Genomic DNA, 18,229 nt, shown 5'->3' with positions numbered 1-18,229 from the left:
GTGGGTGGGTGGGTGGGGGCCTTCTTGCCCTGCAGGCATAGGAGCCAGGGCTGGGCTATGCCACCCCTAGCTGGGGAGATCCTGCTCTGGTAGGACTGTCAGATGCACACATGCACACACCTAGGCACACGCGCTTGCGTACACGCTCACACACGCAGACATATGTGGGCACCCAGAGGCCACATGTTCTAGGGAGGTTGGCCTTCGGAGGTCATCTAGGCAAATGCTGGCCTCTGGTCTGTGCTTGACTCCTCCTGCAACTCCCAGCTCACCCGCACCTGCCTGGTCTACACAAGACAGGGGGCTTCTCTTCTTGCAGAGGCTGGGGTGAGTTGGAGGCTGGTGAGTTGAAACCACTGGGTCCTCAGGGAGCATTCTCATCTCCCTTTAAAGAAATAAAATGCTGCACTGCCCAGCAGCCCAGACAGGGCTCCGGGAGCCCCTTGGAGAGGGGGGCTTCCTCACGGGTTCTGCTGTGTCCGCCTCAGCTAGCAGAGAGGCTTTTTCCAAAAAACAAAACAGAGAGATGTTTTTGAAAACAAAAAAGCTGTAAAGACTCTAGGCCAAGGGATGTTAGCGTGCGCCGCCTCTATTTCCTGTACGAGATTTTTGTACTCTATTTTCCTAGCTGTTGTTACATCCTTATTTGCTGAGGGGTGGGAGTAACCCAGCATCTCAGGGACCCATCCCTCCATCATGTTGTCATAGTGTGCCTTGTGTCCCATGTCTGGCCCTACCCCCACTACCAGCACGTCTCTGTGGCTCACAGGACACCCCCGACCTGCCCACCATGTGTCCCCCACAGTGGGCAGCCCCTCCCAGCATCCAGGCTTCCTGGGAGTGACGCAGCTGAGCCTGCATGGGCATCTGGCTGCTCTCTGCCACCAGCAGGAGGGGCCATGATTTGGCCCCCAATTTCGTCCTCTCCAGCAGCTGGCAGGGGCCTGCTCTGCAGCCTGAGGACAGCAGGCCACCTGTGGGGGCTTGCTTGCTAACCAGAGAAATAGATTCTCATCTGCTACCTGACTCAAGCCCCTGTTCCCTGGCCTAGGGCAAGGGCTCCAGGTCTCAAACACTGATAGCAGACGAAGACCCTGGGTGGTGCAGGCCTGGCATTAGGAGTCTTCTGCTGGCCTTGCATTCCTGAAGTCCTTTGTCCCTGGGGACCATGCAGCAATACTTGGGTGGTGGGCATGGGGCTGGCCCACAGCAGTGCCTGCTACCTTCTCCGGTGCATCTGTAACCAATTTCCGAATCTTGGGGAAAATGCATGTTTATTTTCAGCCATGTGGATGGACACCCCAGAGTGGGTGGCCTACTGAGGCAGGAAGCTCCCTGGAAACAGCTCTGGCACAGAATCTGCCCTACAGGTGCTTGGGATGAGAGGCGGAGAACAGCCTTGTGGGGCGGGTGCATGGAGTTGGGGAGACTATCCAAATGTCCTTCCAGCCCCACGGGAAGGGGCTCTTCCTGCCAGCCCAAGTCTGCCCACCACCCCTGCGCTCCCAGCACCTCTGAGAGTGCTTGCTTCTGGGCACCGGGACAGTTCATGCCCTCAACTCTTGAAGCATCAGCTCCCTTTGCCACCTTCTAACACCTGGGAGGTTTTGCTCCCACCTCTGTACAACAGAATCCAACCAGGTGACCAGTAGTGGCCTCCCTCAGCCAACCTTCCTGGCAGCTCAGCTGTGGCTTTTCAAGCTGGGGTTCCTGGGTGGACAGGGGAGCTGGCCAGGGAGTCAGCTGCTCCTCCCTGGCCCCCAGCAGGTGTGTGCAGTGTGGCCCACGGGGTGGGGGCTGGTGCTAAGAGTTATTCACATCTACTCCTCCCCAGCTCTCTGCCATTTGCACAGGCTGGCCATTATTAGTGGCCATGGGGACACAGGGCTGTTGTAATGTCTGTAAAAAGCAACTGGGACCAGGACAGGGGACTGGGGTGCCTGTGCCCTGTGCGTGTGCCCTCTTGGCCCACGTGTGCCACTGTGGTGCTCAGTGGCTGAGATTCTGGAACCCCAGGCTCAAGTTTGGGTCTCTCACCCTTCCCGGGAGGTGGCCCCACATGCCAGGCCCTCAACATCCTGGTGCAGGTCTGGCTAGCAGAGGAGGGGCTGCAGGGGGCTTTGCCTGCACAAGGGCCCAGGGCCTGCCTCTAGCCCCAGTCTCAGTGACACTGCTGGGGCCTGTGTTCTGAGTGGTGGAGCCACACACCAGGCGGTGGCCCGACCTCCTATCTGCCTTGGTCATCTCCTTCCTGCTGGGTCTCCCCTGCCTGTCTCTGGGTCAGCTAACCTGGGGTCCCCTCCCCACAGCCCGCTCAGAAGATCCTGACCCCGACTGCAGGGCACCCCTGGGGCCCATGTCTGGGGCACTAGGGCAGGTTCTGTGCCAGATTTCTGGGGCCACTTGAGGACTGGTACTGGCAAGGTGGGTGCGCTGGAGTGGGAAATGGGCCCCCACCCCCTGCCCACCAGCTGGGGCAGTGCTGTGTCATTCTGTCATTGTAATATAAATACAGATTTTTATACCTCACCCCTCTGGCTCCGGCTCTTTCCATCACCGTGCTCGGTTCCTCCCCTCAGCCTCCCACTAGACAGCCTGGGGCTGCTGGTGGCCACCTGGCCCAGCCTGTGGGGATTGGCCCTCACTGCCCTGCCCACAGCCTCTGCTTTCTGGGAGGCCCAAGGGACCACTACTGGGACGCCATGTCACAGCTCCTTCGCTGGACACTGTCACACCTGAAGTTGAATGAAGGTGGGTCCAGGCGGAAGCCCCCTTAACTGGCCTATTTGCCAGATATGTGCACTTGCTGCTGGCATTTGGGCCTTGCTCCTAACCCAGGCTGGGGCACCACCGGGCCGAGGATGGCTCATCCCTTAGGGTGTCCTTGCTGGCTTCACTCACTGTGCCTGAGCCCTCCCCATGCAGAGCCTGCTGGCTCTCAGAGCTGCACCCTGAGAATCCCTCCCTGGGCCTGTCCCCAGAACTACCTGGGCATGGCCTCCACATCCCACCCTTGGGACCTGCTGTGCCGAGGTGTGGTGTGGCCAGCTGTCCTCTTTTGCTGACAGTGACCACAGGGACCCAGCCTCCTGTCTGCGCATTGTGGGGGCAGTTGCGAGGTGATGAGACCATGTGCCATGGGGAGGTGAGGCCTTGCTCTTAATTCAGCAAGCAGGGCCAGCCAGAGTGACCCTGGCTGTCCACTGCCCTACAGGAGCACACAGTGCTGATCCTCTGAGGGCCCAGGGTTGGGGAGTGTGGGCCCAGAGAGAGACATAGAAATGCCTGCCTTGAGTTCTGGAGAGTTGATGAAGTGGTGTAGCCAGAATGGGGGTTTCCTGAGAGCATGGGGGCACCACACTGGACATGTGGCAGCAGCACACTGGAGATGGCCCAGCAGGACCTGCTGGCAGGTTTTGTGGTGGGCACAGGAGAGGACTGAGTTCCTCCTCCCCGCCCCAGCAGAGTAGTGGACTCTGGATTCTTGAGCCTGTGTGACACCCCCCTCCTCCCACCCCCTAACCCGAGGCCCTAGAAGTCTTTAGTGGGGGACCCCTAGAAAAGGGGATTCCTACTGGGGCTCCAGGTGGGGCCTCAGAGCACTGGGATTTGGGCCCTAATGTAAGTGTGGACATCTGAATTCCAAATATTATTATGATTTAGAATCACCACCACCTCATTTTCTATTGAGGGCATGTGGCTGCCAGGGGCCAAGCTGAGCACTTTGTGTAATTAATGCCTGTCTGGTCATGCTGGGCCCATCTCACAGGCAGAAACTGAGGCTCAGGGAAGGTGCTCCCTCCCCAACTCACTGGGCTGGAGGGTGGTAGGCCTGGAACTGGACCCCTGACCTCAGGGAAGCCCCTCCTGAGTCCCCCACCGGAGCCCACCTCCATAGTCCATCTGTGTATTTGTTGGGTTACAGCAAATGCCCCCAAGCAGGACACCTGCTGCATCTCAGCCCTCCTGCCTGATCTTCCTGGCAGCCAGAATGTCATCGAGCTGGTCTTGTTGCTCTGCCCTCTCAAATCCTCCTCTGGGTCCCCAAAGCCCACCCCTGCCCATACCCCAGCACTTGCCAGCTATGCCTGGGCCTCCTCTGGGAACTGTCCTGAGTCCCCTCTGTCCTTGCCTTTACATCTTTGCTGGGATTGTGGCCACCCACATGAGGTGCTGGAATAATATAGGCTCATCACCAGCAGGGCCTTTCGTTCCTCCTTTCCCAATCCCTAGCCATCCTCGGTGCACACTAGTCCCACGGAGATCTTTCCAGAGGGCAAACAGGTTATTCCTCTGGTTCCTTCTTTGTAACTGCCTTTGGCATCCTCAGCCTGTCCTGAGGCCCTTTACGAGAACCCCACCCAGGGTCTTCTGCCCACTCATCCCCTGCCAGCCCTCCTGGTCCCCTGCTGCCCTTCACTTGGCCACCGTGTGACCTCTGTTGGGTTTGGTGCTGACCCAAACCTGCTCCTGAGTTTGGGGATTGAGTTTCCCCCTTTGTCACATGGATGTCAAGAGGACAGAGAACAAAATCTTCTCCCACCCTCCTCCAACCCCCTGGTATCAGCATGGTCTTCAGCTCTCTTCTTAATAGGAAGAAAAGAAACAAAGGCTGCCCGGTGCCAGCTCTCTTCTCCATACCCCCACACTGCAGGAGCTGTCCTGCACCTTGTCTCTTGCCACTTTTGCCACTTTTGTTCCTGCATAATCATGCTTCTAACACATCTGACAATGACTCTCTCACTTAGAAAACAGCCCCCATTCCCCACTGCTTGCAGAATAGAGTCCCACCATCTTCGTTGAGAACCACATCTAAAAACAAATAATCTTTAACATCACACTATCACTTACAGAGTTTAAAAATAGTCTGAAAAGACATTGTCCAAAACCTAAAATACTTTTTAATATCAATAAGAGAGGGAAAATAGCTTCCAATAGAAAGGAGAAAAAGCAAACAGTAAAAACATTTGGTCCTCACAGCTCTGTGTTTAAGTCTGTTTAGTCCAGTATAGTCTCATGGGCTTTCTCAGGGAGGATTAATTCCTGGGTCCCTCTTATCTTTTGACCCTACTAAAACCCCAAATGATTTTGATTGGTGAAAAGAAAGCTTGTTCTGGAAATAACAGATTTGCTTTCTTAAATTCCAATGCAACCTCAAGAAAACTTTCCAAGTCTGCATAGTTAAACCTATTGTGTTGGTCATTTGTATTCTGAGGGCTGATGCGACTGTAATTTACTTTATATTTTTATAGCTTTTTATGGCCCTACAAACACCTTGCAAACAAATAACTATGGTCAGTAATTCAATTTGTGGCCCCAGAAAGCACCGAGGAGTCACTAGGAAAAGTGGGTTTCCAGAATGACTTCCAGGGCTCTGGAGTGCACCCCTACTCCCCTCCAGGGATCTCTTTCTATAAAGTAGCCCCTTTTCTTTCTGGCATCTTTAAAGCTGTCTCCTCTGAGTTCCTACTCACAGTCTATAAATATCCCCAAGTTCCTCCCATTTTAAAACAAAACAAAACCAAAAATCCTCCCCTCAGCCCTGCATTCCCACCCCCTCATCTCGTGTCATGTTGTGTGCTCTCTCTCTCTCTCCCTCTTTCTTCTCTCAGTCTTTGCCTCCTCAGCAAAATTTCCTGAAGGCGTCCCCTGCACAGCCTGCACTTCCTTCCCGACAAACAGGCTCCACTGCTGTTCCCAGAAGCACTGATGCTGTGGCAGAGCCCTACTGCTCCAGCTCCCCTGGTTTCCCTGCCTCCAGGTTAGGCACCACTCTGTGAATTTCTCCCCTATAATGTTTGTTTTTCAGATCATTTTAGGCTTTATTGACTTTTAAAAGGGGAGGAAAAAAAAAAGTAAAACAAGTGAAGAATGAATAGGAAGTATCTTTGACTCAAGATTAATTCACAATATCTGCCTTACAACAATCTTTTTTTCTCTTTAAAAGCATTAAGACAAACTATCCTAAAGACTTTTACTTAGTCACCCTAGCCTAGAACATCATCCAAGCAGTCACCTTAGGGTCATTTGACACTGGGGGAAGGGAGTACTATTAACTCATGACCAAAGCACACACTCTGCAAATTTAGGTTAACTTGTAGAAGACTGGTAAATTGAAAATGCTTTTTGTTTAGTAGAGATGCAAACGAATTCTGTCCACTACAAATGATGACCCAAAGGTCTGGTTTCACTGGACTGTAGGTCATCAACTGGGTTTGCATTAAATTTAGCAAGCTTATTTCAGCGTTCTTTTTTTTCATTGACGGCATATGTCGTTTCTGGCATCCTTGGAAATAGTGTTCCATCCTCACTACTTGAATACATCTTTGACACATAACCACTCTATGTTTATATGAGTTTATTTTTAACATTTTGAAAATGGGATTGTGGAGGAAGTCAGCTTTTGATTAGTGGTCAGGTGAAGACTTAGGAATTATGTGCTTTTGCAAAATAATGTTCATCGTAAAAGATTCCAAAGCTATCACTAAGCCCTTAAAATGTACCAGGCCCTGCTCTGATTGCTGTGGACACACGAACTCTTTATGTCGTAGAAGAGCCCTATTAGTGGACCTTCCACAGGCGGGACACAGGCAACTCGGCACAGACCTGCCCAGGTCACGCAGCTGGGCAGCGACAGGGCTGGGGGTTGGGCCAGACCCTCCGGCTCCGGTCCGTGCCCCTAATTACTAGCCTAGGCTTTTCCCCTCTGCCCCTAAAAGTGGATTTGGATATGGTTGAGGGCAGAACTGTAAACAGAACGGAAGGCTGAGCTGACAGCAAGAGAGAACCCACCGCGTCTGAGCGGCGCGCAGCTCGGGCGGTGCACGTGGGCGGGGCGGGGCGCGCAGGGCAGCATCGAAGAGGGCCCCGCCCTCTCTCCCCCGAGAGACGCCCCGCCCCGCCGCTCCTCACCGGAGAGAGCCCCGCCCCCCGCCCCCACTGGAGAGACGCCCCGCCCCCTCCCACCTGAGAGGGCCCCGTTCCACCACCCCCCGCGCGGACCCGCGACCCGTGCCACGCCCCATGCCACGCCCCGGAGTCCAGGTGCATGTTGGGCCGGGGCCGGGGGGCGGAGCGGCGCCTACTCAGCTCCGCCCCAAAGTTGAGCCTCGCCAACTCCCCCTCTTTCGAAATTACGCCTGCGCAATCACCCCGCGACACCGCCCAGGCCCTATGCGCGTGCGCATATCCGGCGTTCCCGTGAGGCAGTGCGAGACGCGGGAGGCGCGGAGGGCGGTGTCGGCCTGCCTGCTCTTCCGAGGCGGGGAGTGGGATTTTCCTGAGGTGAGTGGCGCGGGCCTTTGTGTGGGCTCCCGAGTGTGGGGCTGTAGGAGCGGCCGCGATCCCGGTCTGCGCCCCGCTGCCTGTTCTTTCCCTGTGCCCCGGGGGCTCCTTTCAGGCGTGCCGGTAGCCGCCCGGGCGTCGCGGTCTCGGGGCACAGAGCGAGGGGCTGAAGGGCGGCCCGGAGCTCCGCGGAGTCAGGCACCTGTCTGGGGTTGGTGCAACTGGGTTTTAACGCCGATTCGGCGGTTTTTGTGCATGTTTATTTTATTAATCTGCATAGGTGTCATAAGTGGGTTACACCCAGAAAACCCAGGGGTTTTTGCCACTACTGAGACTACTGAGTCAAGTATATCGCGACTTCATGGTCATTAATCCGTGGGACTTGTCGCCGTCACCGAGGTTCGCTTGGCTAAATCGTCGTGGGTTATTCAGTGGCGCGTTTGTTGGAAATAATAAAGACCTGAAATATTTCTACCCGGTGAATGCTTGCTTCTGGTTTTCTCGGCACTGGGTTGATCATATCCAGAGATTGATTCCTGCGTGCTTGGTAAGTGCTAATTGAATCACTGAGGTAAATATTTTGTTGATGCTTTTAAAAGGCTGCTGTATTTACTTCTAATTTCTTAACGTACAAAGGGCAGGGAAAAGAGGCTGCTTAGCCACATAGTGTCTTGGGTTTATTTGGCTCCATTTACTGTCAATTAAAAACAACTGTTGTGACATAAAACATCATGTAAACCATTATATCTTTGGAAAAAATAAGATTTTTTTCTTGTTAATTAGGTTTTCATTATTGTTGCAGTTTTTAAGGAAACACCCTAGTTGCTTATGTTTATCTTAAACATTGCAGCTACAACTACCTTTCTGTTAGTCCCTTCACAAATATGTGATATTTGTATATCTTTCTTTTAAAATTACAGTCGTCTTTATTTGTGGTCTAATACTTGTTTTCTTTCCCCCAGGAGGAATCATAGATTCTAAAAGTATTTTTTTCCTTCTCTGTGGGCTTACTGTGAAACTTAGTTTTGTTTCTGTTTGGATTTACTTTCTAAAAATCAACACCATAAACCCATATCAAATATTAAAAAATAGGGTAAACCATGAGTTGTGGAAATGACTTTGTGGGAACATTAAAAAAAATCGGTTATCCTAAAGCTGATAGTCTTAATGGAGAAGATTTTGACTGGTTGTTTGAGACCGTTGAAGATGCATCATTTTTGAAGTGGTTTTGTGGGAATGTGAATGAGCAGAATGTATTGTCTGAAAAAGAATTGGAAGCTTTTAGCATTCTTCAAAAATCAGGCAAGCCCATCCTAGAAGGGGCGGCATTGGACGAAGTTCTTAAAACCTGTAAAACTTCTGAATTGAAGACACTTAGAGTGGGTGACAAAGAGCTGGAGAAATTAGAGACTGAGGTTCAAACTCTGCAGAAATTAAAGAACCTAAAAATTCAACGACGTAACAAATGCCAATTGATGGCTTCAGTAACTAGCCACAGATCTCTGAGGTTAAATGCTAATGAAGAACCTACTAAAAAGCTGAAGCAGAGTCAAGGCATTCTAAATGCAGTGAATGCTAAGATCAATAATGAACTTCAAGCTCTTACTGATGGAGTTACAAAGTTGATGATGTTCTTCAGACAATCTAATTTGGGTCAAGGGACAAATCCACTGGTGTTTTTATCTCAGTTTTCTTTGGAAAAGTATCTAAGTCAGGAAGAGCAAAGCACAGCAGCATTAACCTTATATACCAAAAAACAGTTCTTTCAGGGCATACATGAAGTAGTTGAAAGTTCAAATGAAGAAAATTTTCAACTTTTAGATATACAAACACCATCTGTTTGTGATAATCAAGAAATCCTTGAGAAGAGACGACTAGAGATGGCTAGGCTGCAGCTGGCATACATTTGTGCTCAACATCAGTTAATTCACTTGAAAGCAAGTAATTTGAGCATGAAGTCAAGTATCAAATGGGCAGAGGAGAATCTCCATAGCCTAACCAGCAAGGTAAACATACGATACGAGACTGGATTCATATTTTAATTGTTGTTAGGAGTGGAAGATATAATATTGCTATTAAAGTACTTTAGAATGGGGGTATAATAAGAAACTACAATTTTTTTATTTTCTGTTCAGTGCTTATTTGTGATATGTGTTTTCATGCAAATAAATCCACACATTAATGGAGGGCAGAAATGGATATTATAACCCCAACCACATTATCTAGTTTATTTTAAACAAGAGTGCTTTAATTTGCATTCTGAATTTGAAATTTTTGTTAATTCAGATAAAGACTGAACTGAGGTTTTATTTATTTATTTATTTATTATGATGTGGGTAGAGACTAATTGCTTTTTTATGAGTTTTCTGCCTTGTTTGCTCTAACCAGAGCATGGTGCTAATGAAGTCAAAATTCCAGGTTCAGTGGACTGAAACCCTGATTCCTTGTTGAGAATGAGCAGATGTCCATCTGCACTCTTGGAAAGCTTGCTTGGTAAAGTACCCACTAGATAGTTGAGTAAAAATGTAATTTTTCTGAGTCTGAATACCAGCACCAAGTTAGTTACTATAACTAACACAAGCTTTGGAATAAATATATAGGAAGTCTAGAAATTCTGTAGAAGTACTAAAATCTGACTGACTGGGGCCTACTGAGATAATTAGAACTTTTAAGAAAAACTTAAATAGCACACACTTGGATTCAGTGATTAGTGTGCTAATAATGGTTTTGATTGAGTAAAACAAGCATGATAAGATCTCTGTTTTCATAGCCATTACTGTATATGTATGATAGTAGTAACAGTAAAATTTAGTATTTCATACTGGCTTTACCCTTGACTTAGTCCACATTCTTCCTTTTTAAATTGTAATTTTGGTTTATGCTAATGTAAAATTAGTTTTTGTTCATTGAGCTTATCTGATCACCTAAAATGGAAAGTGAAAATAATTTTAAGACTATTTCCGGTTTAGACCTACAGTTTGAAATGTAATTGCTTTTCTTTGTGTAGGCTGTTGGCAAAGAAAATTTGGATGCTAAAATTTCTAGCTTGAGCAGTGAGATTATGAAACTTGAAGAACAAATCACTCATATAAAAGACAAAAGTTTGCCTGCTGTGGTAAAAGAGAATGCCCAGTTATTGACTATGCCGGTCGTAAAGGGAGATTTTGATCTGCAGATTGCCAAACAAGATTATTATACAGCAAGGCAAGAGTTAGTTTTAAATCAATTGATAAAGCAAAAGGCATCATTTGAACTTCTACAGTTATTATATGAAATTGAATTAAGAAAGCATTGGGACATACATCATCAACTTGAAAATTTGGTTCAAGAACTTAGTCAAAGTAACATGCTCTACCAGCAATTAGAAATGTTACCAGATCCATCAGTCTCTCAGCAGATAAATCAAAGGAATACCATTGATACCAAGGATTATTCTACTCATAGGTATGTGTGCTTTATTGTTTCTTTAGTAATTTTTTTCTTTTGTTTTTGTAAAATACCTAGAGAGTTTGATTTAAAATTGTGGAAGTTTTAAAAATTCTTTGCACTCTGCTTTTGGCCTTTCTGTTCTTTTCCACTTTTCTTTTATGTGCTTTCTTTTCCTTTTTAAATTTTTGCTCCCTTTTCCATTCATATTAGATCTGAAAGTAGCTACTTTAGAGCTGAGGTGGATGAGTGGGGTGGAAGAATTAGTATATACAGTTTTATTCCGTTTTAGGTGTCATTATTTACATACCTGATTTTAGGTTTGGGGCAGGAAGTTTGAATACAGCTTAGTAGAGTAGGTATTGCTGGGCAGGGGACTGACTGCATTTGGAGAAGGTGGCAGTAGACAGGGGAGAAGACTTCATTTCTGTCTAGTCAGGTGAGTCATTGAGAATGAATGCTGGCTCTCAAGCTTTTCCTGTATGTCTAAGCAGTTGATGATACAGGGATACTGAAATTGGAGGGCTAAAATAGTCTAAAACCTTATGAATCTGGATCCTACTTCTGATTTTTCTCCAGGACTAGGGTAAAATTATCTAATTCTTTTGTTTTCTTATTAATAGAATGAGGGGCCTGGATAGAGCTGCCTGCACAATTTCAGGGGCTGCCATTGACTTGATCTATGTGAATGGTGCCCCCTGGAATTGTGTAGTTACATCCCCATAGACCATAATTGGCAGCCCTGGGCTTGAACCAGTGTTATGAAGTCTGTTAAAATACATTTTTTTAATTCTGAAGAAAAAAGCAGACTCTTTTTGTCAGATGTATGTGGAAGGTGCTGCCTCGGATTTTTCTTTTTGCCCTGTAGGATAATGAAGTTTTCTACTATTAATGTTTGAAGGTTTTGTGTTCTATTTTTTGTTTTTTAAGAGACAGGGTCTCACTCTCACCCAGGCTGGAGTGCAGTGGCATGATCATTGCTGCAGCCTTCAAACTCCTGGGTTCAAGTGATACCACCCCCAACTCAGCCTGCCGATTAGCTGGAACTACAGGCATGTGCCACCATATCCGGCTAATTGTTTGAAGTATTAAAGTGGCCTCATGGCTTATCAAGATTTTAATTTGCCAACAAAATACGGACAAGACTGGAGTAGCAAGTTGGCTATCATTTATAGCTATTTGTGTAGCTCTTCATTGTTTACATTTTATATTTTACATTGTTTTAATTTTACATTTATTTTTACATTGTTTACATTTTTAGTTTTTTAATCCCTCCACAATCCTGTAAAATAGGTAGGTATTAAGATGTAGAAATTAAGTCTCAGATTGATTTACCCTAGGTGTCACACAATAGAGAACTCAGACCTAGGTCTTCTGTTTCAGATTCATTGCTGGTCCTACTACATCATAGTTATATTCCATGAAATAAGTGTTTTCCTGGGAGGATCTCTGAAATGTGCTTTGTGTGAAGTAGGTTAATGGCAAAGTCAAGAAAAATTTTGTATCTAAAACTAAATACTGACATACTAATACAGTGAGAATGGTTTCAGTTGCTTGGTTTTAGCAGTGTAGATATTTTTATAAGTTGTTATTTAGCTATCCCCACAAATGCCCCGATACAGTGGATTGTAATTTTGAAAACTGTACTTGAGAATTTTTTCCTGTAATTTTTATTTTTATTATATTTTAGGCTTTATCAACTTTTAGAGGGAGAGGATAAGAAAAAAAAATTGTTTATAACTCATGGAAACCTGGAGGAAGTGGCCAAGAAATTGAAACAGGATGTTTCTTTAGTACAAGATCAGTTGGCAATATCTGCTCAAGAACATTCTTTCTTTCTGTCCAAACTGAATAATGATGTGGACATGCTCTGTGATGCATTGTATCAAGGAGGAAATCAGCTTTTGCTTAGTGATCAGGTGGGTGTTTGCCATTGTAGTTAAAAATGCTTTAAAAAATAATATTTGTTGTAAAAGATATTAAAATGTTAACATAAGGAAGATATTACCCCAAACCCATTGCCCCAAAATAAAATTTATTTTTTATATCTCCTAAGTTTTGTTCACATATAAATACATTTTTCAGATAGTTTTGATGAGTGTGTACAGAATTTTAAAAATTTATAAAATTTTCCAGGCACACATGTAATGTTTGTGTTAAGTATTTAAAAAAATAGTAAATCTCCCATTTTTTTTCACTTAGCAAATACAGGATTGCCTTTATATCTTTAAAATCCTCTGTGTATACTTACTGATACATGCTCCTCATAATAGAGTTCTCCTCTTCTTCAAAGAGTAACTAGTATACTTAATTTTGTTTACCACGTGCTTGCTTTTCTTTATAATTTTATTACACATATATCCTAGACTGTATATTTAGTTTTATATGTATCTGAACTTTATATACATCGTATTATTCTGTATGCATTTTTCAGTAACTTGCTTGTTTTTTAATGTGTTTTTAAGACTCATCCATGTTGATAAAGCTATATTTCATTCATAGTTTTCTCTTTTATATAGTTAATATTCCATTATATGAAATTCTAATAGCCAGGAGTGGTGACATGCGACTGTAGTCCCAGCTACTTAGGAGGCTGAGATGGGAGGATTGCTTGAGCCCAGGAGTTTGAGGTTGCAGTGAGCAATGATAGTGCCCTCTAGCCTGGGGGACAGAGCGAGAGACTCTGTTTCAAAAAAAAAAACCCAAGCAAAACAAAAAAATTCCACAATATAATTATCAGTTCTGTTGACAGACATTTAGGTTATTTCCAGTTTTTGCTACTGTAGGTCATTACTGCTATGGATAGTCTTTTTGAATATCTCACACTTGCACAGTTCTAATTTCTCTACATCTTTGCTAACACTTGTTATTTTCTGTGGTGTTTAAAAATAGTAGCCATCTTAATGGTGTGAAGTGATATCTGTGATTTGTTTTTTTAACAGATCTCCCATTACTGATTTTGTCTTCTTGATCTTTTAGTGAGAGAATTGTGTAAAAATCTCCACTATGATGGTGGATTTGAAAATTTCTTCAGGTAGTTCTATGTCAGTTTTTTTATGTATTTTGAGTCTGTAAGTTATATCCAAGTTTAAAATTGTAGTGAATTATTATCCTGGTGGTTTTTAAATTGAGGTGAATCAAAGTATTAAGTGTTACATAATGGCCTTTTCTAGTCCTATAAGGCATGTTATCTTGATACTCTTTTGTCTAATATTAATATTCTTTTGCCATCTTTTTTTAGTAAGTAATTGTAAAGCGAGGCATATAGTTTTCTTTTTTTTCCTTTTTTTGTTTTGTTTTACACTTTTCCAATAAGTTATTAGTTAAGTCATGATTCAGGGTCACAGGGTAGGGATCATTATGTACCCAGGTCCCTCTTTACCACACTGGGAAAAAGATGGAGGACAGAGAAGTGGGGTGGGGCCGCTTCAGATCTTCCCAGGAAACATACCTCTGCCTAATGGTTGTCTCTAGCCGAGACCAGGATATGGGGCAAAGGAACTTATACCAGTACCATTCGCATATAGAGACATCACTCCCTTTAGCAGTCATTGCCTTCTCACAGCAGTGAGAAGTCCGAGTAGTTATGCCAACAGTTCATGGTCTGGTTCTGGCTGGGAAAGTGGCCATCGAAAGGGGCAGTCCACAGGCTGGGTGTGGTGGCTCATGCCTGTAATCCTAGCACTCTGGGAGGCTGAGGCAGGAGGATCACTTGAGCTCAGGAGTTCCAGACCAGCCTGAGCAAGAGCAAGACCCTGTCTCTACTAAAAATAGAAAAATTAGCTGAGTGTTGTGGCACACGCCTGTAATCCTAGCTACTTGGGAAGCTGAGGCAGGAGAATTGCTTGAACCCAGGAGTTTGAGGTTGCTGTGAGCTAGGCTGATGCCACTGCACTCTAGCCTGGGTGACAGAGTGAGACTCTGTCTCAAAAAATAAAGAGACGGGCAGTCCTGTAGTTCTTGATTTTGATCGTGATGTCTTCTGCTGTGGTGCTGACTCCTAATGACACCTTGATGCAGCTGGCAGCTCAGTGTGACCCTCAGCAAAGACTGTAGTTTTCTTTTACTTACATATCTTTTGTATTCTTTTTACATAGCATTATGAAATAAACATTTTCACTCTCTAAATAGTTTTCTTAATTTTTAATGTTGGAGTACTCTGTTGATTTAATTACTGTGCCATAATTTCTGTGACCAATCCATCACTGTTGGACATTTTGGTAATCTTCATTTTTTTCTTTTTTTTGTTTTTGAATAACATTGTGTATATCTTTGTGTATATAGCTTTTTGTTGTTGGATACTTTCATTCACATACATTCTTGGAAGTAGGATCTTTGGAATTTTTTTGGGGGGTCTGGGGTATACATTATTTTTGCCTTTGATAGTTTTTATTTTTCATACTTATTAGAAAAGATCTTTATGGATAGACATGGATTTTTATCATATTATTCTTTTGAATGTACATTACAAGGAAAAAATAAGCCAATTAAAATGGCTAGGGTATTTCTAAAGCTTTACTGATTCTTCTAAATTATTTTTTAATTCAAAGTTGTCTATATTTTCCCACACTGTACATCAAGAATATTGGTAAGAAAGCATTTCCTAAGAGTACCTGGTTAGAAACAATCACATGATACTCTTAGTTAAGATGCATCTTAATTTCAGGTATGTTTACCAAGTTTTTCTCAAAGGAGACCAGTAAATGTAGGTAATGTTGAAATTACTTAATTTTTTAAAAAACTGTAGTTTAAGAAGTACTGCTCTGTGAATTATCATTTATGACAGGTCTTAAGCGGTCATTCTTAAACTTGTACATTAGAGTCACCAGGGAGCCTGTCGAAATGCAGGTTCCTAGCTCTGTCACAGACATTGAGCAATTTAGTCTTGAGTGGGGTGCAGGAATCTATATTCATAACAACCACCCCTTGTGATTACGATGTTCATGGACCATGCTGAGAAGCTGTGGAAGGTTGAAAGTAGTTAACAGCTACAGATTTTCTGAGAATCTCTTTGGTGATACTGGCTAAAATTTATGAGTAGAATGCTTGATTAGAAAGCTATGGAAACTCGTTAATAGCCTGGTTTAAATACTAGAAAGTAAGGAACTTGAATTTACTAAATGTGAAAGGTCCAGCATGCCTAGGTTCTTGAGTAGGAGAATGACATAAGTCAGGATGGTTTTGTTGAATGTCACATGTAATTCTGTCTTGTAAAGACAATATGAAAAAAAGAAAAATGGAGATTTTTCTTGGGGTAATTCTTTTTCATTCGTTTTAATTTCCAGGCTTTCTTCGTAACTTCTGTGTCTAGAGTAAACAGAAATTAGGCTAAAACAACGTTTAATTAATTAAGCAGAATATAAATTCCATGAGGGAGACTTTGTTCCTTCTTGTATCTGTGGTCTTTAAAACAGTGCTTGGCACATAGTAGGCATTCAGTAATTGTTGAATAAATGAATACATAGAACAGTTTACATGCCAAGTACTCTTCAGGAAGTAAGAGTTTGCTTTGAATCACTTAAAATTACCTATCAAAAGTTGTTGCAATTAATCTTACATAGAATTTATATTAAATATATTATGGATTTTTAATTGAGGTCTATTTGTTGCTAAAATTTCACTAAGTTATTAAATCATTTAGAGTATTTCCATGTAAAGTACATTTTAAATTTATAACTAGTGTTAGGAATAAATTTCTTGAATTAAAAGCATTTTTATTTTCCTCTTGTAGGAGTTAACAGAGCAGTTTCATCAAATTGAATCTCAACTGAATAAGCTAAATCATCTCCTTACTGATATTCTGGCTGATGTGAAGACAAAAAGAAAAATTTTGGCAACTAATAAATTGCATCAAATGGAAAGAGAATTATATGTATATTTTTTAAAAGATGAAGATTATCTGAAAGATATTGTGGAGAATTTAGAAACCCAGTCAAAGATTAAGCCTGTTGGTCTTGAAGATTGAAAATTCCTAAAAACTGAATCTTTACTATATATGCTATATATTGTATACATATGAGGAGAATATATCTAATAAACACTACTAAATTTTTAAATTTGAGACCAATGGAATATTTCATTTAATGAATTCAAGTATTTTATCAGTTTGTTTTTTTTCGCTTATATAACATGTTGGTTCGAAGTACCAGTGCTTTTTATGACTTGAACATTTGCTAGTGGCACTTAGTCCTGGTAATTTTTTACTTGTAGGGAAAAAGCAGTATTATATAATGCAAGTATTTTTTAACACAGTTAATCTGTCCTCTGCTATTTTTTTAGAAATAGAAATTTTCTGCTGTTAAATGTTTCGAAAATTTGTGGAACTTTGAGTCAGCATTTTAAAATCTGTAGACCTTAATATACAAAATCACCAGGTCCCCTCATATTTGACTGTAAAGTAAGATTCTGCTGCTCAAACTGTATTTCTCCATAATTCCCTGCTAGGGACTTTGAGACAGTTGGAATGTTCCTACTTGCACCACAGAGTATTAGGATTCCACTGGCTATGATTCATTTTAGAGGCTGGGTTCTGGGGACTCAAAAGTTTCTACAAGACAGATCTCAGTAGTACTTTGACTTTAGTGTGACTTACAATCGTAGATGACTTTCAAATGAAATTTAAAATTTGTGTTTCAAAATTCTGTAAAAGTGGTTGCTCAAAGGATGTATATGTTATTTCAATCAGTTTCTTAGGAGCAAAAATACTAAATGTTGGATTGTATTTAATGTGACATAGTAGTATATGGACAATTAGAAGTTATTTTAAGAGTTGGTATAAAATAATTTGAGGTAGCTTATCACTTACTACATCAGATGCTTCTTGAGTACCCAGTTTATACATGGCCTGTGGTAAATATCATGTGAGCTTTATAAAGATGTTCAAGAACATTCCTTTCCTGCCTGTAATATGGAATGCCAATCTAAATACAACACAGATCGTGTTTATGGAATTTTTTGTCTATAACTATCAGAAAATAAGCATGCTTCGGTGACATATGAACCCTACTGGTTTTTGTAATCCATTAAACAAAAATTTTTTGCCGATTATATTTGTGTGTTACTTAAAAATTTATTAAGTAAAACTTAATATACTTGAAAAATTTGTAGCAATAAATTTTGTCTGAGGTTTTTTACTATCAGATTTTTCTCACTTGAGTGACATTTTTAATTGATTTTTTTCCTCTATTCTATCTCGGAATAGAAAATTTGCTTTAAATTTACTTTTCTTCAATAATGTGGAAAAATACGTCACTTGGTTTTCTGGTTTATGGTAGTATATTCTGTGTAAGTTAGTGCCAGATATGTGTAACCAGATGCTTGACGATTTTTATTGTCCCCACCCAGACTTTCACCTGCTCAGCCCAGGGGCGAGTAGGGCCGAGCAGGGCCGAGCAATGCAAGGATGGTATTTGTGTGTCTGCCACAATTAGCCAAGTCAGTTATAATTGTTGTGTTATTAAATTCATGTATTTGAAGATTTAATATTTTTTTTTTTAACCAGCTGTTTTTCAAACCCCTG

General features: G+C 43.0%; 2 protein-coding genes across 6 annotated transcripts in view; both read left to right on the top strand.

Annotated features, from left to right (window-relative positions):
* The first annotated feature begins 7,189 nt into the window (after nt 1-7,189).
* POLN (DNA polymerase nu) overlaps nt 7,190-18,229 on the top strand; it is a 181,332-nt gene continuing 170,292 nt past the window's right edge. For all 5 annotated transcript variants that reach the window (XR_006729414.1, XR_006729413.1, XM_045528184.1 and 2 more), the window contains exons 1-2: nt 7,190-7,284; nt 7,565-7,831. Coding sequence is in view for 3 of the 5 variants with exons in the window: in XM_045528184.1 (XP_045384140.1) it covers nt 7,646-7,831 (186 nt within the window). In the remaining 2 variants the exon portion in view is untranslated. The remainder of the gene's footprint in view (nt 7,285-7,564; nt 7,832-18,229) is intronic.
* On the top strand, nt 7,745-16,771 carry HAUS3 (HAUS augmin like complex subunit 3). Its single transcript, XM_045528187.1, has 5 exons — nt 7,745-7,831; nt 8,247-9,290; nt 10,292-10,728; nt 12,401-12,629; nt 16,442-16,771. The coding sequence occupies exons 2-5, from the start codon at nt 8,385-8,387 to the stop codon at nt 16,673-16,675; spliced, it is 1,806 nt and encodes a 601-aa protein (XP_045384143.1). The 5' UTR covers nt 7,745-7,831; nt 8,247-8,384; the 3' UTR covers nt 16,676-16,771.

The sequence above is a fragment of the Lemur catta genome, chromosome 17 (genome assembly GCF_020740605.2).
Source record: "Lemur catta isolate mLemCat1 chromosome 17, mLemCat1.pri, whole genome shotgun sequence".
NCBI classification, from domain to species: domain Eukaryota; kingdom Metazoa; phylum Chordata; class Mammalia; order Primates; family Lemuridae; genus Lemur; species Lemur catta.
This window is presented reverse-complemented; position numbering and strand designations above follow the sequence as displayed.

Coding starts and splice junctions, on each gene's coding strand:
- HAUS3 (XM_045528187.1), top strand. CDS start 8,385: ATGAGTTGTGGAAATGACTTTGTGGGAACATTAAAAAAAATCGGTTAT. Junction 9,291..10,291: donor TCCATAGCCTAACCAGCAAG/GTAAACATACGA, acceptor TTCTTTGTGTAG/GCTGTTGGCAAAGAAAATTT. Junction 10,729..12,400: donor AAGGATTATTCTACTCATAG/GTATGTGTGCTT, acceptor ATTATATTTTAG/GCTTTATCAACTTTTAGAGG.